The sequence below is a fragment of the Narcine bancroftii genome, chromosome 12, assembly GCF_036971445.1.
Source record: "Narcine bancroftii isolate sNarBan1 chromosome 12, sNarBan1.hap1, whole genome shotgun sequence".
Classification (NCBI taxonomy): Eukaryota; Metazoa; Chordata; class Chondrichthyes; order Torpediniformes; family Narcinidae; genus Narcine; species Narcine bancroftii.
Window position 1 is genome coordinate 80,641,684 of NC_091480.1, and position 24,794 is coordinate 80,666,477.

The window sequence follows — 24,794 nt, forward strand, 5'->3', positions numbered from 1 at the left end:
TGGGTCCAGAAAAGATTGTCTGAGATAGTGACTCCTAAGAATCTGAATGTGCTCACCATCTCCCACTTTGTTCCCCCAATGATCACCTCTGGCTTTCCCTTCCTGAAGTCAACAATCCGCTCCCTAGTGGCATTTAGTGCAAGATTGTTGTTGGTGCACCATTTCAGCCAAGTTTTCAATCTCCATCCTGTATGCTGACTCAGCCCCAGTAAGTTTCACTTATTTGCCTCAAAAATTAAAATGTCATTCTTTTTGGGCATGGAGCTTATGGGGTATTTTGCATGATGCAAAAGGAAAGTTTTAAAGGTAGAGAAATAGCAATACAGGAAACTGAAGAAACACACAATATGTTGGAGGAATTCAGTAGGTCAACATTTTGGGCTGAAACACTTCATCGATAAAGTTTTTATTTAATGACAAGAATTTAAAATCTTGTTAACTTTTGTATTACAAAGACACTGGGTGTGGGCTTTGCCATTCTCTTTCTTTTAACCGGATGTGACACCGTTGCAACTTTTAAAAGGAATCCTTTATTTTGATTTGGTTAATTTTACCCTGTGATCAGGGCGTTGGTGCTTTGCAACAGCTTGTAACTCCTTCCCCTGCTAAACATGGCTGCCCCGCGTCTCCCGCATATTTTGCAGCTACGCAGCCGATCCCCGGGATCACTGTCAATTATCGCAGAATAACGCGCCATCACCGAACAATCCGACCATTCAGAGGCTTGGCTGCGACAACGCCCCTTCACATGCGCAATATCTAATGGATACCATGACTGTCAATCTTAATTCTGGCCACTTAAAAGGCGGAGAATTAGATTTGTGCTCCGCCTTCCTTTGTAGAAAAATATCTGTTCATCTGTCAATCACAATACGGCCCCAAAAGTGACAAGAACGCCACCGGCCAATCCTTTTCCTAATTGCTCAATAAGCCCGCCCATTCCGTCATCACATCACCGATCGAGGGCCCACTCCTGAATCCCATTGGATGGAACCGCTGTCGATCATGCAAGTGCTGGGCGGAAACCGGCGGCCGATTGGTCGGCGGCGTCGCGCTCCACTTTGACCCTCATAAAGTGAATAAAACATCATGAGCGGTAGGTCGCTATTTTTTCAAAAATAAATGATTTTGGAATAAATGTCGGTTTAGTGAAGTGGGGGGCGGCGGTGGGTGCGGCCACCGAGCGTGGGGTAGCGGGCGGCCGGCGGGCCGACTGACTGGGGCCCGGGAGTGGGGGAGGGGACGGCGGGGCCGGGCCGCTGGCTCCGGCTCCGGCTCCGGCTCCGGCTCCGGGCAAAGCCCCCGCAGCCGAATGCAAAGGGACTCTCGTGTGCGCTGCAAACCCTTGCATTTTCTTGCGGCGCCGGTCATTTATGTCCAACATGTTGTAGCATTGAACCCCAAGTGACATTCGTTGGGGAGAGGGCGCTTGCCCACCTCGTGCCAACATGGCTCTGCAGTGGCAAAGCGCCCGTCGCCTGGCAGGAGGCGGTCCCGCCCGACCGCCAAATCCTGCCGCCCCTCCTCGCTGTGTGGTGGGGAGGAGGCGGGGTTGGAGGGGCTCGCACCGCTTCCTGACCCGGGGTTGGTTGGGTGGGGGGATGGGTGGGGGGAGGGAGGGAGGGGAGAGGGGATGGGTGTGAGAGGGGATGGGTGTGAGAGGGGATGGGTGTGAGAGGGGATGGGTGTGAGAGGGGATGGGTGTGAGAGGGGATGGGTGTGAGAGGGGATGGGTGTGAGAGGGGATGGGTGTGAGAGGGGATGGGTGTGAGAGGGGATGGGTGTGAGAGGGGATGGGTGTGAGAGGGGATGGGTGTGAGAGGGGATGGGTGTGAGAGGGGATGGGTGTGAGAGGGGATGGGTGTGAGAGGGGATGGGTGTGAGAGGGGATGGGTGTGAGAGGGGATGGGTGTGAGAGGGGATGGGTGTGTGAGGGAGAGTGTGGAGGGGAGAGGGTTGTGGGTTGAGAAGGCTGGGGAGGGACAGAGGGATGTGGTGGGGTGAGGGTTGGGGAGAGAGATGGAGGAGAAGGATGTGGGGGCAGAGGGGTGGGACGAGGGTGGAGAGAGCTTCCTGGGTTGGGGGCAGTCAGATGCTTCTTTCTGGGGACTTGGCGATGCAGTGTTAATGCAATAATGTTGTGACTTGCAACTCCTCCCCTCAGCAAGAGAGAGTTGAGCTGATGTCTCATTTAGTCAGGGTTTGAACTTACTGGCAAGGTATGGATTAAAAGGCCACCACTTGTCCCTCTCATGGGTCAGTGACTTAATGGTACAACCATCCACCAGCTGTGATGACTGTTGAAGGAACACTGACTGAGGTGTGAAGCGATTTTCATCTCGGTCTGATACCATGGTCTCTGGTCACCCATCTGTGTGGTGGATTAATGATCACTTCCATACAGTGCTCAAACATTCATCCCTCTGAGCTGTGAAGTCCTGTTGCATGATGGTCGTTTTATGATAAACCACATCACAGTGTGAAAAGCTGTTAACATTGGCTTATGGTAAAAGCAGAATCAACGACCACTGAAGTAAGATGGCCCTGAATAAATCCAGTGAAGAATTTGGAAGAAACCTCCACAGAGGGCAAGGGGTTCCCATGGCTCCTATGGGGAGGAGTTGAGACGAACAAAGAGAGGTTTAAGGGGAAGATGGATAAACACAGAAGCAAGAGAGAAATAGGGAGAGATAGTGAAAGGGTGAATGAGTAACATTAGGATGTTTGAAGCATATACAGCAGTGGATTGTTGGGTCAAATGATATCTGGGCCTTGTGTATTCTACGATTGTACTCACACTGATGCTGTTACCAATGTCACGGTCAGTTTTAGGATAACAGGCCAGCTGAAAACTGCAGTATATTGTGTCCTGTAGAGGAGTGATTTTACCGCATGGTGTTTTTGATACAGGTTTTACAGAAGCCCAGCTTGGCTATGGCCTGTTGAACCATTCCTAGCCCCTTGGTCTCCAAGATTCAAGGTTCCTTTTATTGTCATTCATGACACACTTTAATTTCTGCCTGCGGTGAGGCAAACAGAGTTGCCATTAGTATTGCCTAGGGCTCCTTATAGTATGAGAGAAAGAGAAGCAAAAGAGAGTCCCTTCAGAGTCGCTGAGTGTCCGTGGATTTGCCTCCAGCGCTCCCGTAGCCTCTGCTACCGCACGGACTCCGTTTCGATTCATCGGCAACCCAAGCTCCAGATCCAAACATCCAACATGATCAGGAAGCCTTCAGCGCCCGAGGGCCTTTGGGAGCCCTTCTTGCCCTCAAAATCCTCTTGAATCTTGGCTCCGATACTTGGTTCCCATGAGCGAGAGCAAGTCCCCCGACCGCAAGTCACCCTCAGCTTGTGTGGGTTCTCCATCTGCTGAGCTCTTTGCGGGACCACGATCACTGTCCTGCAGGGCTGTCTCCTTTGCTTCTTCTCAATGGAGAGGCGTGCTCTCCCTGTTTCTGGTCCCCTGCGCTGAACCACTGCACACCCTCCCGCCCCCAGAATCTGCACCCACCCACATCCCAGCAAACACTTTCAGATTTTTATCCAGCTCCCTTTCGAACGTAACAGTTGATCTATTTGATAAATCTTTTACATCCTCTATATAATACAATACTGCAGCAGCACCCAAATCAGTGTTTCACAAAGGTTCACGATAACTTCGCAGTGCTCTGTTCCTCTCCAGGCTCACATATCCTTTTAAATTCACTTTCTCAACCTGCCCTGCTACTTTAAATCTCTCAGCATTAAATTTCAACTGCCTCCTATCCACTATCCCACCCAATTATTCATATGGTATCATGAAGTCTGGGACTACTCTCCAGACATTTCACTGCATCTCCAAGTTTTTTGTCATTTACAAAGTTGGCAATTGTGCTCCAAACACTGAAGATCATGTGTGTTAAAGCAGTTTGTTCCATACCAACCCTGGGGAGTTGCTCTGCAAACTTCCCTCCAGCCACTTTCTATGTACCTCTGATTCCTTTAATTCAGATAATTTTTTTCATTGCTCTACAGCCTTGTATCCCATGGCACGGTACAATAAATGTCCTAAAATCCAGACTGCTTAGGGATTTGATTGGTCCAGATTCTCAGGCAGTAATTTTAAAATTCAAATTTAAGGGGAATAAACTGGTAAATTTTGTTAGTTTAAAAACAACACTTTTTCATATAAAATACGAACAAAATTCTCTTATTTCTTCGACCTCCGTGCAGTCACGCTGTCACTGTGCCTCTGTGGATTACGCAAGCCAAGAGTTTTCGAGAAGTCCGGTTTCTCGGCTGGTCCGGATTTCAGGCGAAAGTTTTCGATAAGATTAGATTCTTGGGTGGTGCAGATTTCTAGAATCTGGATTTTTAGACTTTTGCAGTATTTAATGAGTTTTTGAGATTATGGGTGCTGTCTGGCAGTTTCAAGCGTGTTGCTGTGCAAGGTTCACCTCACGAATGGTGCGTTTGGCGCTGCAGTGTCAGGGCTGAACTGTACCTTTGATGATGCTCGCCACTGTACTCTCAGAAAAGGCTGCAGTTTTGTGAGCGAGCAGCTGGGAGGTCAGCAGATAGAATTTTTTCCAAAGTTTTTCAGTGGTTCCCATTTCTTTTTGACGGTGTCATGGTAACTGCCAGCTCTTGCACACTAGGTTATACTCTTGCTTGTCAGTCTCAATGTTGTCAATTCAGGTCCTGCTGAGCCTAGAGCCCTGAAATTAAGGCTGAGGTTTTTCTGCAGATAGCACTGGACTTACTGCAGTGATTTGTTTTGGATTAAACAACATACCAGAGCTAACCCTGATCCTATTTTGAAGAAAGGGGGAGTTCACCCACATCTGATTACACTGGATAACATTTTTTTCCCAAAAGGTTTGCTTCCTGAAAAAAAATTGGGGATTACAATAGACAACTTCAAGCTGAACACAAACAACCAGATGGGTTGAGCTCAGTGAGCAGACTAGTTTATTGCAGGCTGCTGGGCTGCACTTATACTCCAGCCCGGACCTGGCTGAGAACCGCGCTGGAGGGTGCTGATGTCGCCCGGGTGTCACGTGGTCCCCAAGCGCGGGTTTCTGAGCCCCGAGCTGGAAGGAAGGGAAACCCCCGACGGCGCCATCTTGGCCGGCTGCCCTGCCGCGTGGCTTACAAGTGGCTGGTTTGCCTGCCTTATGGTGAGCCGCCACACAGCCCCCCCAGAACCGGCAACAATGTCCTTTTTTGCCGGGTGGCCTTGTTTCTTGGCTGGGCAACGACCACGGGCTCGGTGGGATCGAGGTGCGCTGGCTTCAGCCTGTCCATGGTAAACAGCTCATGCCTGCCACCCAAGTCCAGCATGAACGTCAAGCCGGAATGCTGTATAACTCTGTATGGTCCCGCGTACGGTCGTTGCAGAGGTGCCGCGGTCGGGCCCCACTGAACGAAAACTAACTCAGTGGAGAGCAGCTCGCCAGGAACGTAAGTCGGGCGGGTGCCACGCCTAGGTGGTGGGGGTTCGAAGGAGTCCAAGCGTGCCTTGAAGTGATGAAAGTAGTTCATGTGGCGACCGCTGGGGATTGTGAGGTGCGTTGACGAACTCACCAGGTAGTACCAGCGGCGCACCGTCGACCAGCTCAGCTGAAGACGCCTGCAAATCTTCCTTGCCCAGGAACACCCAAGGCAGTTCGTCCGTCCATTCGGGACCAGTGAGCGCCGACTTAAAATGGCAGTGCAGTGAAGATGTTTGCCATCACAAGCGCCTGGGTGAGGGGTTTGTGGTCTGTGAAAATGGTAAAAGTCCTCCCCTCCAAAAAATAGCAGAAAAGCGAGCGTCTTGTACTTGGCTGTGATGAGGGCGAACAGCGGCTCCATGATGCGCGCAGCTCCCTGGATGAAGCGGTTGTAAAAGTTGACCGTACCTGTGAACTCTTGGAGCCCCTTGAGGCTGTCCGGGCATGGGAACTCCCTGATAGTGGTGACCTTCGCAGCGGTGGGCGTGGCTCCTTCGGGCGTGATGGTATGGCCAGGAACTGAATGTACTCTTTCCCGAACTGGCACTTGGCCGGGTTGATGGTAAGGCCAAAGTTGGCCAGCCGGGAGAAAAGGGCATGCAGATGGGTCTTGTGCTGCGCCCGGTCCTTGCTGGCGATGAGGATGTGGTCCAAATAAATAAAGACAAAATCCAAGTTCCTGCCCACAGAGTCCATGAGGCACTGGAAGGACTGAGTGGCGTTCTTGAGCCCGAACGGCATGCGCAGGAATTGAAACAAACCAAAGGGGGTGATGATGGTCGTCTTGGGTATGACTTCAGGGTGCACTGGGATCTGGTGATATCCGCGCACCAGGTCAACCTTGGAGAAGATCCTCGCGCCGTGCAGGTTGGCCATAGAGTCCTGGATGTGAGGGATGGGGTAACGGTCAAGAACGGTTGCCTTGTTGAGCCGTCGATAGTCTCTGCAGGGACGCCAGCCACCGGAGGCTTTCGGGACCAGGTGGAGCGGTGAGGCCCATGGGCTGTTGGACCGCCAAATGATCCCCAGCTCCAACAGGTGTGAAAACTTCTCCTTCGCTACCTGGAGCTTGTCAGTCAGGAGCCGGTGTGCCTTGGTGTGAACTGGCGGGCCCTGCGTGGGGATATGGTGGAACACCCCGTGGCGCAGCGAGGCAGCGGAGAACTGTGGCTTGAGGAGCATCGGGAACTCGTCTCTGGGCGTGGTGATCGTGGCCATCTGATGTTGCTCCGAGTGGGCGGTGTTGAGGCGAATGGCCTGGAAGGTACGGGCGTCTACTAGGCGCCTACCTCGAATGTCCACCAGAAGCCCATGTGCAAGGAGGAAGTCTGCACCCAGGATGGCAGTCGGGAGGGACAAGATGGTGAACCTCCATGCGAAATTCCGTTGGCCGATCTGGAAGTGGACTGTCTTGTCTCCATACGACCGGATTGCCATTGCGTTGGCCACACGGAGGGGAGGTTCACGAGGTCGGTTCCTGGATTCGATGGCCGTGGCCGGGATGATGCTGATCTGGGCTCCAGTGTCAATGAGGAACCGCAGGCTGCTGACTTGAGTCAGCTGTGTCCTTGGCCAGCCGCCGCAGCCATTGACAGCGGCCAGCCTGGTCGTTTCCCTGGAACGAGCAGGGCTGACAACACTTGCGGGCCTTGGCTCACCAGCGATGGTGGTAAAAGCAAAGGCCTGAAGCTGCGGCCTTGGTTATGCTCTTGGGGGCCCCTGCAGGGGCTGGGTGCTCTACCGCAGTGTAGGGGTGGGCTTGGTGTGGTCGTGCCCATGCCTCGTGACCTGCTGGACCACTGAGCCTTCCGAGAATCGTGCGAGCCATAGCTCTTGGGCCTTCTGGGCGACCTTCCTCGGGTCAGTGAAGCTCTCCTGAACCAGGAGCGGGTGGATGTTCCTGGGAATATGTTTGAGGAAGATGCGCTCAAAAAGTGGGCAGTTGGTGTGCTCACCCATTAGCGTGAGCATCTTGTCCATCAGTTCCATCGGGGACCTGTCCCCCAGGGCGTAGAGGTGCAGCACCCGAGCGGCACGCTGGAGTCTGGATAGTCCGAGGGACCCAGTAAGCAATCGCTTGATGGTCTCGTACTTGTCCTCGGTGGGTGGGTGCTGAACAAGGGGCAGCACGCGTCTGGCGGTGGCCTGGTCCAGGGCAGCGACCACATGGTAGAATTTGGTCGTGTCGGACGAAATCTGACGGAGGTGAAACTGGGCCTCCGCATGGCCAAACCACGTCTCCGACTCCTGAACCCAGAATTCAGGCAGTTTTACAGCTATAGCGCTGATCCCAGGCTCGCTCATAGTTCAAATACATTTGAACCAGTCGGGGTCACCAATTGTTGCCGTGGCTACACTGCTCCTGCAGTAACACACACAACCAGACGGATGAGCTCAGTGAGCAGACTAGTTTATTGCAGACTGCTGGGCTGCACTTGTACTCCCACCCCGGACCTGCCTGAGAACTGCGCTGGAGGGTGCTGACGTCACCCGGGTGTCACGTGGTCCCCAAGCGCGGGTTTCTGATCCCCGAGCTGGAAGGAAGGGAAACCCCCGACGGCGCCATTTTGGCCGCCTGCCTTGCCACATGGCTTACAAGCGGGGCCGGTTCACCTGCCTTGTGGTGAGCCGCCACACAGCCACCGATTTTCATTTGTGCTCAGCATCTGATGCCTCTCGTGTCAATGTTTGACAATAATCGGCCAGGGTTGATGGATTCCAGTTGCCCTGATACTGCTTTTCCATGGTCACTATGTCCTGGTGAAACCTTTCACCACGATTGCACCAAGATCAGCAGGGAAGACGTCCAAGAGCGAATGCAGAAAATGAATTTTCGATGACACGTTGCATTTCGTGGTTTTGTATACTTGAAGTAGACTTAAAATGTGACAGGAAATCACAATTTTAGGTTACATCTTTAAAAAAATGTATGTGATAGGAAACTTTTAAGATGATTTTTGAGATCAGCTGCCAAAAGTCCATAAAAAAATGCTCAAAGGTGTTCAGGAAGCAAATAGACTGGAATTTTTCTTGGTGCCCTTTTCCAAAACTTCACAGACCCTCAGTCTGAACTGCACAATATTGTCATTGATTCTTCCGCCCACCGTTCACATCATTAAGCACCCATCTACACTGATATTCGTTTTTTTTATCTGCTCATATTTCATCAACAACCCCCCCCCCTGACCCCCACAGATCCTACTACTTACCTACACACTGGAGCCTATCTTTAGCGGCACATTCATTCACCAACCTGCATACCTTTTGGATGTGGGAGGAAACTAGAGCACGCAGAGATAGCCCACATGGTGACAGGGAGACGAGGGAAACTCTCCACAAGCAGTTTTGGAGGTCAGGATTCAAACCGGTCACCGGAACTGTGAGGAAGCAGCTCAGCAAACTGTGTGACCCTTCATCTACATGACTCCTTGCTTGAGGTGGGAGAGAAGAATGACACCTTAAAATTAATCCGGAATAGAACTCAAAGTTCCTTTCATGCCCTGGAATGGAAAGCCATCACTGCCCAGGACATCACATATAAAACCCTCCACACTATCGAGAACATCTACAGGGAACGCTGCTGTTGGAGAGCAGCAGCAATCATCAAGGAGCCACACCATCCAGCACCTGCTCTGTCCTCACTGCTGCCATCAGAGAAGTGGTACAAATGCCACAAGACTCGCATCACCAGGTTCAGGAACAGCTGCTCCCCCTCCACCATCAGACTCCTCAACCACAAACTCAATCAGGGACTCATTTAAGGACTCTTATACTGTATTGATTTTTTTTCTATCTCTATTGCAGTTTGTTTACATTTCTTTATTTGCTTACATGTGCTTGTTAAGTCTTTTTTTGCACTACCAATAAGTGGGAATTCTGCCTCGCCCGCCAAAGAATCTCAGGGTTGTATGTGATGTCATGTATGTACTCTGACAATAAATCTTAATCTGAAATCTGACAGTTATTGGTTGAGAAATAAATACTGGCCTCAGGGCACAGGAGAACTTCCATGATCTTTTACATAATGGAGCAGTGGAGACTTTTGTATGTATATTAGCAAGAAGATTCAGAACCGGTTCAATGGGTCTTCGCACCACGAATGGTACAGCAGGAATGGAGCAGACAATGCAAGGGTGAATTTATCAGGCTGGCAAGGAAAGTGATTCCTGTCAATGTGCTGCTAGTAGTTAATTAATTCATTTTCTTTTTCAGACCAGCAGGACAGTATGGCTGCTACTGCCACTATTAGTCCCAGTGAGTACCTCCAACCAGCTGCGTTGCCAGTGACAGAGGTACGGGTCCTTTTGTCTGTTGTAACACCTCCCATCTCACAAAGTTGTGGCTTCAGGAGATCGTATCACTGGGGAGCACCTTCTGTTGCGCTAGGATGCTGCTCTCAGAGTAATGGGAAATTCAAGTGGGTCTGACACCCTCAGTGGGGTTGCCATTAGTGGGAATCCAAACCCACTTTTTTCTTTAACTTTCTCCCCTGCCTATGCTCTTCCTGGTACGCTGTGTCACCAGGGACCAAGTTGATGCCCGCCAGTTTCTTGCGCATTCTTTGTGTTAGTTCCTGTCAGGGTCACCACAACCAAATGACCCGTGGCCTCACTCTTTGCAGACCAGAAATGTGTGACTCCCAGCTGATTCTTACCCTCCCCGATAAAGGGGAAGAGACCAGTTTTAAAGCCCCAGGAGAGATTACGTCGAAGGATAGAAGGTGGGTTGAACTCCATATCTGGGTGGAGCTGAGGTCTAAAGCAGAGTTATTGCATTCCACATGAATGTATCGAATGCTGATGGGATTGTTGGGGAATTGGAGGGAACACTCCACGGGTTTCCTGGTATAGATGACCAGCAGATCATTCAGATGTCACTCACTGTTTAAGAGACTTGGTATCCTGAGTGCTGATTCTCTGTTTTCAGTGATGTTGCTTCTGTGTTTCCAAGGAGGATTTCAGAGCTCCCTTCAATCATTTCCTCTGTGCCTGCAATCTCTTGTGTGATAATACTCAGAGGAGAGGATTTGTTTCAGCCAATGAAGACAGGTTTTGCACCGTCCTATGTTCTCATTGCAGCTCAAGCCTTTGGGATGCTATGGTAAAGTTGTATAAGACATTGGTGAGGCCAAATTTGGAGTATTGTGTACAATTCTGGTCACTTAACTACAGGAAAGATATTAATAAGATTGAAATCTAAGGAGGAAATGACACATTCGTTAGAGTTTGGCAGTCCTATTTGAAATACATCAGTACGCAGATTTGACCAGCCCCCCCCTCCGAAATATGGGTACTGTAATAATCTGTCTGTCCCAGCAGAAAAATGAATGGGATTAAGGAAGAGGGACATGACGCAACCTATATTGTTTTTAGTTCTTTCTTTTTTTATTCCTTACCTTTTGTTACTTAGTCATCCTGGTTGTTTTTTTTTCCCTAGGTTTCTGTAGGGATCATTGACCCACCAGTATTTGTGTCTGTATATATGACTGTATTCTCAGTTGTAATGGGGTTCGGGGGGAATAAACACAGACTCTGCATGTTATATTAGTGTTGAAGGGGATTGCTTGAATTTTTATGAATCCATGAAAATCAAAAATTAAATATTAATAAAAGTGATTTATGGAAATGTTTGCACTGTAATGGTGCCACAGCAACAAATTTCGTGACATGTTCATGATGAAAAATTCTGATGACGTTTTTCACATTATGCATTGAATTTAACCTGTTGTGATGTAATTGAAAGGCTCTGTAAAAGTCTCTAAGTTTCCCCTTTCTTTCGTGTTTTTGGCTGTGGTCCAGGATTCGCAGCCCTCCCCACTTGCTCTCCTGGCAGCTACCTGCAGCAAGATCGGCCCTCCAGCTGCAGAGACTGGCTCGTCACCCTCCCCAGTGGCAGTGCAGGTGGTCACCAAGAAGTTGCCACTCTTGAAGCCAGCCCCGGCACCCAACGGACAAAACGGTGGCAACCTCAGCTTCATCACAGCCAATGGAAAAGTCTTCCAACTCCAGGGGTCGCAGGTGGGCAATGCAGCTGTTAGCCCCCCCAACTCAGGGCAGTTGGTGCTCGCCATCCAGAACCAAGCAGTGGTCAGCAAAGGTTCGCGACCTGGAGTTCAGTACCAGGTGCTCCCCCAGGTACAGACACTTGGAGGCCAGTCCATTCAGATCGCCAATGTCCAGCAGAATGTGGCGAGTCAAATTCAGATCATTCCAGGAACCAACCAAGCCTTCGTTACCTCCACACCAGTGAGCAGTGCGCCAAAGGTGTGCCCCCAGACGATGCAGGTGAAGTCTGCCTCCCTCCCTGTGCAAGTGCAGAGGGTGGGGGGCTCGACTCTCCAGACCCAGGGCAACGTCATCAAATTGGCAGGTGGAGGCAACATGGCACTGTCTTTGCCCATGAGCAACTTGGTCGGTGCCGGTGACAGCACCCCCATACAGTTGACCGGTGACACTGTGTGTGGCACCAATGTGACGAAAATTGGCAAGCGATCACGGAGGAAATCGGCAAACCCCTCGACGATGGCAGAAACAGTGACTTTCGTGGAGGCCTCATCGGGCAATGTCATTCAGTCGGGGACCAACATGTTGTTGCTACAGAGCCCTGGTTCCAGTGTCCTGCAGGTGGTTCAGCAGAAGCAAGAGCAGCCAGTGCAGAGCATTCCGCAACAGGCGATCCGCGTGGTGCAGGCAGCATCCATGAGCGGTCACACCCTTCCCACCGTCCCTCAGAAATCCCCACAGAACTTCCAGGTCCAGACCAGTGAGCACAACTCCACCCCTGTCATCATCAGGACCCATTCTGTCTCCTCCCCGGGACAGGTGAACTGGCAGGCTTTGCCTGTGAAGAACACCTCCACACTCCAGCAAGCATCTAGCCCCACGGGGCCAAGCGCTTTGCCCCGGATTGCCCCAGCAGGAGGTGGGAAGAGATCCACCACAAGCTCAATGATCCGGAAGGGGAATGCCTTGCCGAGGATAGCTCCAGCAGGAGGAGCCATTAACCTGAACGCTGCACAGTTTGCCTCTGGCCAGTCGATCCAGACCATCAGCATCAATGGACTACAGGTGCCTGGAGTTCCAGTGACTGTCACCAATGCTGCAGGTGAGAGATAACCCAAAGCCTCCCTCCATCATAACCTACACATTAACAGTGAACTGGGAAGCTCTGCCTGAAAGGCAATGGAAGTTAGATCATAGAATCATATAGCTCAGAAACAGGCCCTTCAGCCCATCTTGTCCATACCCACTGTGTTACTTGTCTACACTAATTCTATTTGTTTGTATCCCTCTCTGTTTTTCCTATTGTGAGTACCCATCCACATGCCTTTTAAGCATTGTAATTTTACCTGCCTCTAAAGCCTCACAGGCAGCTTGTTCCACATTACCATCACTCTCTGTGTTGGAAAAACTCTCCCCTTACATCTCCTTTAAACTTATCCATCCCACCTTAAACCTGTGCCCTCTAGTTGTGGATTCCTCTACTCTAGGAAAAAGACTCTGCTTTATCTAGTCCTTGATAATTTTATAAAGATTTAAAATCACCCTTCAGTCCCTCGGTGGTCCTGGGCACTTCCTCAGTCCCTTCCCTCTGTGGTCCTGGGCACTCCTTCAATCCCATCCCTCACTCACCCTGTGCGTTCCCTCAGTCCCGTCCCTCACAGCCTGGGCACTCCTTCAGTCTTGTCATTCAGCCTGGGCACTCCCTCAGTCCCTTCCTTCTGTGGTCCTGGGCACTCCCTCAGTCCCGTCCCTCAGTCAGCCTGGGCACTCCCTCAGCAAAGTCCCTCAGTCAGCCTGGCCACTCCCTCAGCAAAGTCTCTCAGTTTGTGTGGGGTGTGTGTGAATTTGCAAGTTCTGCCAGTTGGGTCATGCAGGTTTTACCAGACGTGGGAGGTGCAGGCTGCGGGTTTCATTGCATTGCTCTTTGTAAGGCAGAATGGATGGATTGTCTCTGTTCTATATCATTTTAAAATTCGCAGAGCTTATGTAGCCAAGGGCCTAGTTTAACAAAACCATAGATTAATAAAGTAACAGTAGGAGGTCCTCGAGTCCATTCTGTCATTTAGTAAGTTCAAACTGATTGTGAAATCATGTTCCTATATTTTCTAACTGTCCAGGTTTTGAATCCTTGACCTTGTTTCTTACATGCAGATGTGTCAAATTTCCGGTGTTCTCATCATATTGAGACAATATTATAGCAACATTTTGTTCTTATGTCAAAGTGGCAGTCTCTCACAGTTGTAGAGCTCAGGGCGAAGAGACCTGCAGGCACAGAGAAGCGGCGAAGATTTCATCAGCGGGGGGGGGTCTGCGTAGAACTTTGAATTTTTTCATGCACACACAGTTAAGCTCCTCCCACCTAGTTCCTACCTGATGTGAAGGTGAATTGGATTGATGACAAGAAGTCATAGACATAACAGCACTAGCAAAGATCTAGTGTTTTCAATCAGTTATCAGGATCTGGAACATGGTCCCCAAAAAGGTGATTAATTATTTTAAAGTGAAACAAGAAAGTCTGCAGACCCTGTGGTTGTAGCAACTGCACAAAAGTGTTGGCGAAAATTAGCAGGTCCCACAGCATCCAGAGGAAGCAGAGATATATAACCAACGTTTCTGGCCTGAGCTCTTTGTCAAGGTATAAGCAAAAGCAAGGTAGGTAATTGAATAAAAAGGTAGGTGGAGCAGGAAAGAAGAGGCAGGGAGGAGCATGGGCCAACAGGCAAAAGACCATAGTTGACTGCTGAAGGGAACCAATTGAACTGCCTCACCTTCCCGCAACAGCTGGATGTGGTTTCCCATGGATAGGGAATGCCAAAGGAGGCTCTACTTGGGTGGAAAATAGAGGGAGCGGAATGGAATGAGTAATGAGCTTGCTGCTCATATTGAATCAGTGAGACGGAAGTTTCTACTCCCACATTTTATATGACACATTTTTTGTGACATGTTGATCTCTGTGTGAGACGGACACAGGCTCTGTTTTATCATTTTCCAAATTGTTGTCGTTTCCATCTTGTTTACTTGTCTAGCATCATACTCCCAGACTAGTGAAAGAACCGGAATGATGTGGGGGGGTGGGTGGAGGTTTAATTTTTACCCACTTCTTGGGTCAGGACCAAAGGATAGATAAGGTGGAGAAGTTAGCCTTTTTGGGAAGTTTCAAGGGAGGCTGTTCAAAAGCTGGTTGGTGGAGCCACTGTAAGTGGTGCAGGTAAGGATGTGGAATGCAAACAGGAATGAAAATTCCAGAATCTTAAAAAAGCTTGTAGAATTGAATACATTAAAGCCCCTGGTACCAGCACCTATTGGGATTGATGGATGCTGGAGAAACAAATTTTTCAGTTGCTTGAGACTGCATATTGCATGATTGTCAAACTAACGGTGAGACACCGTATTTTTTACCTATTAATTGAGGCTGCTGGTCACTCTATTGAGAGAATCAATTCCTATCTGACAAAAGACAACTCATTGTAATCATACATTGAGGCTTCACATTATAAGCAGATCAAGCCAGTGGGATGGGTGATGTTTAATACCAAGGACAAGGCAAACTATTATTCCTTCCATGAGAGCAAGGCTGGATAATGAGATTTGATGCAGATTTCAAATTGATGGGTTACAGAAAGATTTGAAATGAACATAATTTATAATTATGCAATACCACAAACTACTTTCTATTTTACTGGGAAATGGGATCAGTCTTTGAAACACTCAAATATAATTAGGATTGGAGTGGAAGGAGAAAAATCAAACTATGTAGCTCTTTTAGAGGGACAGCACAGAAACAACAGGCAGAATGGCCTCCCCGTGGCTCCTTATGGAAGACTGGTTGTTTTTGCAGGACAGCAACAGTTGAGTGTGCAGACAGGTGTGGTGTCACCAGTCTCTGCCAACAATATCACCATCACCGGACTGAGTCCAAGTCAGCTCAGCCAGCTGCAGGTGGAGCCTGCCCTGCCATCTGATGAGATCCCTGCACAGCAAGGGCAGCAGAGCAAGAAAATGAAACGGATGGCCTGCACCTGTCCAAACTGCAAGGACGGTGAGAAAAGGTAAGCTCGGCTTTTCACTTTCACCGCTGTTCCCTGTTCCTCTCTCTGTCTGTGCTCTGGATGTGGAAATCACTAGTGTTGGTGCTGCACTTCAGGCGGGATGTGCAAGCAGATGTTGAAAAAAAATACTGGAAATATTGAGCAGGCCAGACAGCAGGCGTGGATAAATACCCCCTGTTCCTACATATAAGTAAGCTATGAGTTGAGCAGTGGGAAAAGATGATCATTTTTATTTAAAGATTATAGTTAAGGCCTGATGTGGTCTGAGCCTAAGAGTTTAGCAGAAATGTAAATCACTGCTTTTTCTTTTAAAATTTCACTCACCTGTTCAAATTATAAAGCAAGCAGGATGAATAAGAAGTAAAGGATGTTCAGTCTTGGTGGGTTTTCTATCTTTCAACCTGCATTGAAGTGGTGGAGGAGGAAGCACATGCCTTTACCAGGTCTTCATTAGGGATCTCCAAGCACTCCCCCCCTGCTGCTTCCCAGAGGCTTCTGAATTTTTTTTAACCCTATCAAGTTTCTAACTTCAATAATTCTGACTGAATTGGCTGGCTCACATTACTCTTTCAAGCAGCACATTCTTGATCTCAGCAACCTACTGTTGTAAAAGAAAACTTACCTTTGTTTTGGATATCATGGTAACTTTCACCTGTCCTTTGTTTCAGCTCTTTCTCTTTCTCTTTGTCATCATTAACCATCAGCCAGGCTATCATCATGGCAACTCTAGATTCACCCGATTAGATATACCCTTTGTTTTATGTATTCCTTCTCTCCCACTGCTTCCAGTTCTCCACCTCCTTACCTCTCCATTCACAAAACGATCAACCCCACCCTCTTGCCCTGCCTCCCTTATCCACCTATTACCTCCTGCCTGTGGGACTGTGCTCCTCCCCCAACTTTCACCACCACACCCCCCCCCCCCGCTATTTTGTTCGGGCACCTGGTGACATTTTGCTCTTACCTTGATGAAGGCCTCAAGCCTGAAACATTGACTATGTATCTTTATCTTTGCTATATAAAGTGCACTGTTTGACCTGCTGAGTTTCTTCACATTGTGTTTTCACTTCAATCACGGTATCTATGGACTTTTGTGGTTTACTCCTCTCTCTTCTCTCCCTCACTTCAATTTTAACAAACTTGGTTACTTTCTTGGTTCTGATGAAAGACCTTTGACCGGAACATATATTCTTACTGTTTCCACAGATGCTTCCTGACCCACTAGCGTCTCCAATATTTTTTGTTCTGCATTCATTTTTTTGGATCCTGGTTTTGACAGAATCACAGATATTTTGCCCTCTGGTATTTAGAACATTAAATTCTCCAGTTGTCTCCTTTATTTTGCCAGGATTGCCAATTCAGTGAAATGACGGGGCCAGTTTTCATTTAGCACAGAAACAGGTCTTTCAGCCCATCATCTCTGACTAGCTCACTAATTCTCCATTCGCCACTGGTCTTGCTATACCATTGGATACGTAAAGCTGGCATTAACAAAGTGACTTTGCTTTAAATCCAGAAGTGGAGAAGTTGGGAAGAAGAAGCACATTTGCCACATTCCAGGCTGTGAAAAGATATTCCGGAAAACATCCTTGCTACGAGCCCATGTCCGCTTACACACGGGGGAGCGGCCGTTTGTCTGTAGTTGGGTCTTCTGTGGAAAGAGGTTCACTCGGAGTGACGAGCTACAGAGGCATGCACGGACTCACACAGGTCAGTACTCTGTCTGCAGAGGGTGCTCCTTAATAGCTGCAGATGATTCATACAGAGCAATGTTGCCAACCACTGTCATCTTTGAAACCAGCAGTGGAATTGATGCATTAATTCCAGGTGCCTTTTGTAAAAGTCTCATTGACAATTCCCTCCTACCAGAATGAATTTCATTAAAGTTTGAGGCACAATATATTGCTGTTAAACTTAGGCTGGCTGGCACTTGGCATTTCTAAGTTTGTTAGAACCCCTGTTTCCTGTCCATAGAACTATAGAACATTACAGCACAGAAGCAGGTACCTCAGCCCTTCTTGTCTATGCCAAACTATTATTCTGTCGACTCCCATTAACCTGCATTCACTCCATATCCCTCCATCCAAATTTTTCTTAAATGCTAAAATTAAGCCCGCATTCACCACTTCAGCTGTCATTTTTTTCCACACTTCCACTTCTCTCTGTGTGATGAAGTTCCTCCTCATGTTCCCCTTAAACTTTTTCCCCTTTCACCTTTAACCCATGTCCTCTGGTTTCTATCTCAAACTAATCTCAGTGGAAAAATCCTACTTGATTTTACTCTATCAGTACCCCTCATAATTTTGTATACCTCTATCAAATCTCCCCTCATTCTTCTGTGCTCCAGTCCTAACCTGTTTAACCTTTGGCTGTAACTCAGTTCCTCATCTCCTGGTCATATCCAATCTTCTCTGCAGTTTTTCAATCTTATTGCTCTATTTCCTAAAGTTATATAACCAAAACTGCACACAATACTCCAATTTGGCCTCACCAACGTCACCATAACATCCAAACTCCTATACTCAGTTCTTTGATTTAAGAAAGCCAATGTGCAAAATTACCTTATCTACCTATGATACTACTTTCAGGGAATGATGTATTTGTATTCCCAGATCCCTCTGTTCGAACGCACTCCTCAGTGCCCTACAGTTTAGTGTATGTCCTACTTTGGTTTGTCCTTTCAAAATGCAACACCTTACATTTGTCTGCATTAAATTCCATTTGCCACTTTGCATCCCATTTTACCAGCTGGTCCAGATCCCTCTGCAAGTTTTGAAAGCCTTCCTCACTGTCCACTACACCCGCAATCTTTGTGTCATCTGCAAACTTGCTGATCCAATTTATCACATTATCCAGATCATTAACATAGATGATAAACAACAGTGGACCTAGAATTGATCTCTGAGGCACATAACTGGTCACAGGCCTCCTCTATGAAAGGCCTTCATCCACTACCACTCTCTGGCTTTTCCCATAAAGCCAATATCAAATCCAGTTTACTACCACGCCATGGATACCAAGCGACTGAACCTTCCTGGTTAACCTCCCATGTGGGGCCTTGTTAGTGATGGTTATGAAGGCAAAGCCAAGGGAAATGTATGCCTTGGGATTTCATTCATGATTGAATGTGACATCTCAGTGAGTTTAGCTGCAGCGGGACAACGTCCCATGAGTAAAAGGATTTGCATTGTCCCTTAGTGTTAATGAAGTGAGGCTTAATCATGGAGAACAGAGGTAACCAAATATGCTGAGATAACACCTTTCAAAAGCTTTACTTCCTGAAAAAATATTGGGGATTACGATAGGGAACTTCAAGCTAAACACAAGGATAATTTCAGATTTGCTGTATCACGTAGGAAGTTGGAGAAACACTAAATTAACTTTTATTGAATTTACCCCGTTTAATCGCATAACGACGCCGACACATTGGGTTAGTTCAATCGACCTAAAAATGTTTTGCTGCAGATTTTTATTTGTACTCAGCATCTGATGCCTCTCATGTCAGTGTCCAACAAGGTCGGCCAGCATTTCCCTGTAAATACTTGTCCATGATCACAATGTCCTGGTTTCACCACGTTCGTCTCTGATAGCAGGGAAGAAGTCCAAGTGCGAATGCAGGAAATGAATTTGCAATGATATGTTGCACCATGATTTTGTATGGTTGAAGCAGACTTAAAATATGACAGGAAACTAAAAAAAACAGTACGTGATAGGAAATTTTTAAGGGGACTTTCTTAATCAGCAACTCAAAATCCATAAAATACAACTAAAAGTGTCCAGGAAGCAAAATCTTTATTGACCAGTGTAAGTGATCAGGTAATCAGTGATTAGTTTGAGAGGGAACTAGTTTCGAGTATGTGATGAAGATATTTACTGATACATAAAAGCTGGTGCCTCCGAGCTCCAGCATTCTGTGTTTGACTCGTTGGCCTTGAGTACTGCCTATGTGGATTTTACAGATTTTCCCTTTGACTGTGATCGGTGATTGTGTCCCACATCCTAACTTTGTAATGGTAGGTTAATTGGCTGCTGTAAATTGCTTGTACTAAGAAGTAAGGGACAAAAGAATCAAAGGAAGTTTAAATAAGGAGAAGCTCAGCAGGTTAAACAGTGAATTTTATACAGCAAAGATAAAGATACAGAACCAGTTTTGGGCTTGAGCCCTACATCAAGGTAGGAGCAAAATATAGACAGCCGTCCGAACAAAATGATGGGGGAAGGGGCACAATGGAAGCGAAGAGAGCAGCAGTTACTAGGCGCTTTCAAATTGCAGCACCCGGATGGCCCTCCTGGGGCCCGGGTGAGATTACTGGGTTGTGAGTGCCTCCTGCATCTTTCAAATAGCAGTCTAACCTACCTGTTAAATTGCCAACCTGGCAATTTAAGGGGGATCCCGCCCCTGTGATGACGTGGTGAGTGACGCGTCACACAGCCACAGGGAATCCCCCTGTTCCCTGTGTTCTTTCTGTTCCCTTTCTGTTTAAAGTCCAGAGTAACTGGGTGAGCCATTTCCCTTTCAAATAGGTAGAGGAGGACACTTAGGTAAGTTTTACTGGGTTCCCTGACCATTTCCGAGGTTTCGGCCCTTTCAAATAGCCCTGTTCCTGGGTCTTCAAGGCAATTTGAAAGGTCCTAATGCTGTGCAGGTTTTAATGGACTAGTGTGAGAGGGAATAAAGTGTAAGGGTACAAGAAAATAACAAGAGGGGGATTTTTAGCCTCAGGAGTGAAGCTTGAACCCTTGCATGTCCTTGTGACTCAGAGGTGAAAAGTTACCACAAATACCCTTAAGCATTAGATGATCTGGTTTCTAATTCCAACATCATGGTTTGAAAAGCTAGAAGAGAATTCTTGCAGTAAATGCCATTAGGTCTATGAGGGCCAGCCAAAGGACACAGGCTAGGGTGTTGGCCCGGAACTAACAGGTAGAAATGACTACAGAGCAGGGGTGGGGAAACCAACTCCAGCTGCTTGAGTGCTCATTTGGGAACGGTTGTGAGCATTTGAGTATCAGTGAGGAAGACTGTATGGAATCCTGACTTCATTACAGAATTCAGTGTCAGAACTAAGCAAGTTAGGCAGCACTTGAGGAGAGAATGGAAGATAACATTTCAGGTAATAGCCTTTCATCAGAACCTTCCATTAAAATGGATGTTAATTTTCAAATGTGGCAGGGGCTACAATGCAATGTTTCACAGTTGATGTAAATTTGCCCACGTGCTGATTTTGTGTTGCAGGTGACAAACGCTTCGAGTGTGGACAGTGTCACAAGCGTTTCATGAGGAGTGACCATCTGACCAAACACTACAAAACGCACTTGAACACAAAGAACTTGGTCTAAAGTCTATTGGACACTTGGGAGATGTGGTCTCCATAAGAAGTCAAACATTTTAATTTTTGGTTTTTCTTGCATTTTTAAAGAGAAAAAGGGACAAAAAGCATTTTCTCGGGAAGAGGGAGGGAGGGCCGTCTTTGGCCTACACTCTCTCTCTCTCTCTCTCTCTCTCTCTCTCTCTCCCCCCCATCTCTCACCCTCGATGCCACAGAAGCAGCCAGACATGTTGTTACTGGAGTAACCCACGTTACCAGTGAAACACTCGGGCACGGAGAGCACAACAGATTGCGGGTGAGAGTGAAAGCAAAGCTATTGGTGCAGAAAGGTGAGAGAGTGAAGTTCAGAAAGCCCAGTCTCAGTCTCGCTTGCTCTGTCCATTCCTCCCTGTATAACAGTTGTAGCTTTGCTGATATCTTGTTTTCTATTGATAAGATGCCTTAGATTTTGTCAGATACAATAATGGGAGCACTGTACCTTGATTGAGCGGAGGCTTTCAAATAGTCACTTTGGTTTTCATTACTTTTCACTAAAACTTTTTTTCAAATGTGATTCTGCTACAGAATCATGAAATGTTTTTTGTCCAAATGACTCATCTTTGGACACAAATATGAGGAAAAAAGAAATCATTTGTTTTTTTTTAAAAAAGGTATCAATTTTTAAAATGAAATCTGGGATTGTAGTACCCTGCAATGTTTATTATAATTATGAACATAGTGTTTACAGTTGTTTCAGAGAAATATTGGTTGTATTTTTGAGCTTTGATTGGAAGGAAATCGGATTTTATTTTAGTATATGTTTTGGATGTTATAAGATGACTGGTAATAAATCTCTTAATTGTGATACATGTGATAGGAGGAATGGAGGTAAATGGGGAGGTTGCAGTCACGACCCAGTCCAACAGCTGGACCTCCAGTGATGACCGGCATGGGAAGAAGCTGTGCTCTCCCATGTTCTCTCTCATGGGGCAACATGTTTGGAGGAATATTTCCTGTGCAGCCAGGCTCGCAGTTTCATAGCCAGCAGTTGGCTGCCCCGATAAATACACAGTAGCTCAACCAAATGAAGTGCATTGTGGTGAAGTCTGGAACCTTCCACCATCACAACCTGATGGCAGTGACTCTCACCAGGCTCTGAGTTCCGTGGGTACCAGTTTTTGTGACATCACCCAAACAGGGTGTTGACCGCAAGGCCAACAACAAGTGGTATTTGAGGCAGCTCTGGCCTGCACCTACGCACAAGTGCAGGCTCAGCATTGGGAGTGTAGCCATGTTGAGAAGTGGCAATGGGGTGGAAGTGATTTCCCCTGCTCTGCATGCGCCACACATCTGAGATTTGAGGACAGTGAGGTAAGCAACTCATTGATCTGAGGCGGCTCCTCCTCTGCGTATGTTTCGCAAGGTCAGAAGCAACATCCATTTTCAACAGGTTTCAGTAGCAGCTGCAAGAAATGAACAAGTGTATTTAATTACCAAAAAATATCTGGGACTATAGGCAAGGTTAACAACTCGAAAAAGTTTTATTTTAATCCTGGTGAGAAGACAGTAGCCAATTAAATCACTCTGAGTTCTCACCAGGATAAAAATGATATCTCTGTCTGCATGGAGCAGATTCCACGGTGGAACACGCATTGTTTACTGACTGATGTGATTTCTGGATTTTACCTTTAACACTATTGCTTCGTGTTTTGATTTGTGCAAAAGGAGATACAAGAACTCGCTTGTCTCTCCAAAGATTTCTCCAGTGACATCCCATTTAGCCATTCAGATGACTTTTGTGTAGATGCATTTTATCCAATTCACTGTTCCTTTTTGCCAGCTCTGGTCCTGATATTTAATAAGTTATCATGTGTGAGCTAATCACTTCCAGATTTCCTATAGCATCACAGCACAGCAAGAAACCCTTTGGCCAGCATTTGAAAGATCTATCCCAATTAGACCCATAGCTCTCAATCAACACTGCAATTAGTTACCTAATTCTCCTTGGACAATTCCAGTAGGATCGGCTTCCACTATCGTTCCAGGCATTGCATTCTGGACCAGCTATTCTCAATCTTTTTTTGCCTATGCCCTTCCACCCCTCCCAGGCTCTCCTCAAAGTTTATGGGGCCATTAACCCCGTAAAGCAGTCAAGTTTTCGTTTCTTCAGTACTTCTCTCCTGTTGACTATATGAAAAACATTTTTTAAAAAACATGTTCTGCAAGGTGAAAAGAAAACAAGGCTTTTTACTGAAATGTGCTGTGCCCCCCCCCCCCCCACCCCTCCAATCAAGGGGTGGCTTAGGGCCTCCGTTGAGAATAAAGTAGGCAAATTGTTTCTTCCTCTGGTTAATTTGCTGATCATCTTCACTCTTGTCTCCTGTGGTCACCAAGCCTTCTGACATGTTATCAAAGCCCTTCCTGCTCTCGGATACCTGCCAAATTCCTCCTTTTTACCTTTATGCTCCAAGAGGGAAATTCCTCACTATTCCTTCTTGACAGCTGCAATTCCTTCATCCCAGACTCAGTTTGGTAGATCATTGCCAATTGACCTGTGGGACCACACAGTTCCTCTGTGGAACATTCAATAGGCACAGAATGTGTGGTAAATGCTCATAATCCTTGCTCTTCACTGTTTGCTGACCCAAAGTGACTGAGGGGTGGGTGAGTAGGCTGGCAGTAGCTAATTAAGTCTTTGTCAATGTGCCCATGACCATCGAGTGTTTGTCTGTGTCAGAACCCACAGACGTTACTGAGGACACAATTTTAAAACAGCTGGTGCAGAAAATAACAGTTTTAAGATTAACCTTTGCCAATAGCATGCATTAGTTTCATTATCATATTCCAATGATGTACAACAGTTACTGGCCGTAGGTGCGAAGTGGAAGTTTATCTCTGCATAGTGAATTCCTTCCAGGGGGTACAGATATTCTCCTATGGCACTGGTCCACCATTTACTCCCCGAAGTGTCATCATTTGGGACCGTTAAGATTCTCTGCCTGAGTGTGTTTGGGTTCTTGATTTCTGCTCTTGAGCTGGCAGGAGTGTGGCCAAAAGCTGAGGCAAGGTTTGGACACTTCTCTCTCCCAACGCACCCTGAGAGATCCTGACTGATCAGGACACATGACCTTCCAGAGCAGGCAAAAAAGCTCAGATGTTGGGGAACCACAAACGAGCCAAGCTAGTTGTTCAGTTCTACTTCAGCTGTCCACATAACTCCCAGCATGGTGTAGATTACTCTCCCGATGACAACTGTTGTTTCTGTGCAGTGTGTAAAATTATTTGGTAGATTAAAATGCTGAATGTTGTTCGGGTGATTTCTCCATCAGGTAGAGAACGTCCCTGGCACACACTTGCAAAGCAGAGTGATTCCTGCGCCTGTGGTGCTGACTGAAATGACCACTATTAAGAGCTTCCCCTGCTCTTGAATGTCAGCTCCTGTCACCTTCCAGCTGCCCAACTCCCATTGGGCTCACTTGCTGAGGATGGCATGCCCGACCTCCCAAAAGTTGCAGCTGGCAGCGCCGTGCAGTGCTGGGATAGAGCCAAGGTGGCTGGGATTCCAGGTGCACTGCCCTGTGTGGCCTTCCATACAGAGTCGCTGCTTGTTTCTTAGAAGTGCTGTCTTAGTTTATAGCCTTTGTACGATGAATACTGCTTGGATTTATGAGGTGTTGTAAATGTTCTTTGGCATATTATATAGAAAAATAAAGAATGGCGGTGCTGGCTTCTGCTGGTTTTTAATCTGCTGGTAATCAACAAAATGCGGACAGCTGGTCTCCACCATTTCCTTCCTCTCAGTCCTCTGACTGAAGCAGGATGTGCGGGTCTCAAACACCATAGCCCAGAGCCAGCTCCACCTCTGCAACAGGAACCCAGAGTTTGTTTACACCAAATGTATAGCACGGGAATAGGCTATTCGGCTCAACCAGTCCATGCTGTTGTGCATGCTGGATGGAT

The 24,794-nt window shown here is 47.4% G+C and overlaps 2 protein-coding genes across 3 annotated transcripts in view; one reads left to right on the top strand and one right to left on the bottom strand.

Annotated features, from left to right (window-relative positions):
- The first annotated feature begins 989 nt into the window (after nucleotides 1-989).
- On the top strand, nucleotides 990-24,562 carry sp2 (sp2 transcription factor). Its single transcript, XM_069907121.1, has 6 exons — nucleotides 990-1,096; nucleotides 9,687-9,766; nucleotides 11,273-12,578; nucleotides 15,315-15,525; nucleotides 17,042-17,235; nucleotides 20,762-24,562. Exons 1-6 carry the CDS (start codon nucleotides 1,090-1,092, stop codon nucleotides 20,863-20,865), a joined length of 1,902 nt encoding a protein of 633 aa, XP_069763222.1. The 5' UTR covers nucleotides 990-1,089; the 3' UTR covers nucleotides 20,866-24,562.
- The window catches only part of odad4 (outer dynein arm docking complex subunit 4), a 54,149-nt gene continuing 48,975 nt past the window's right edge, over nucleotides 19,621-24,794 (bottom strand). For both annotated transcript variants that reach the window (XM_069907118.1, XM_069907117.1), the window contains exon 25: nucleotides 19,621-22,297. In XM_069907118.1, coding sequence (XP_069763219.1) covers nucleotides 22,278-22,297 — 20 coding nt within the window. In that variant the 3' untranslated portion in view covers nucleotides 19,621-22,277. The remainder of the gene's footprint in view (nucleotides 22,298-24,794) is intronic.

Coding starts and splice junctions, on each gene's coding strand:
- sp2 (XM_069907121.1), top strand. Junction 9,767..11,272: donor CTGCGTTGCCAGTGACAGAG/GTACGGGTCCTT, acceptor GCTGTGGTCCAG/GATTCGCAGCCCTCCCCACT. Junction 17,236..20,761: donor GCATGCACGGACTCACACAG/GTCAGTACTCTG, acceptor TTTGTGTTGCAG/GTGACAAACGCTTCGAGTGT.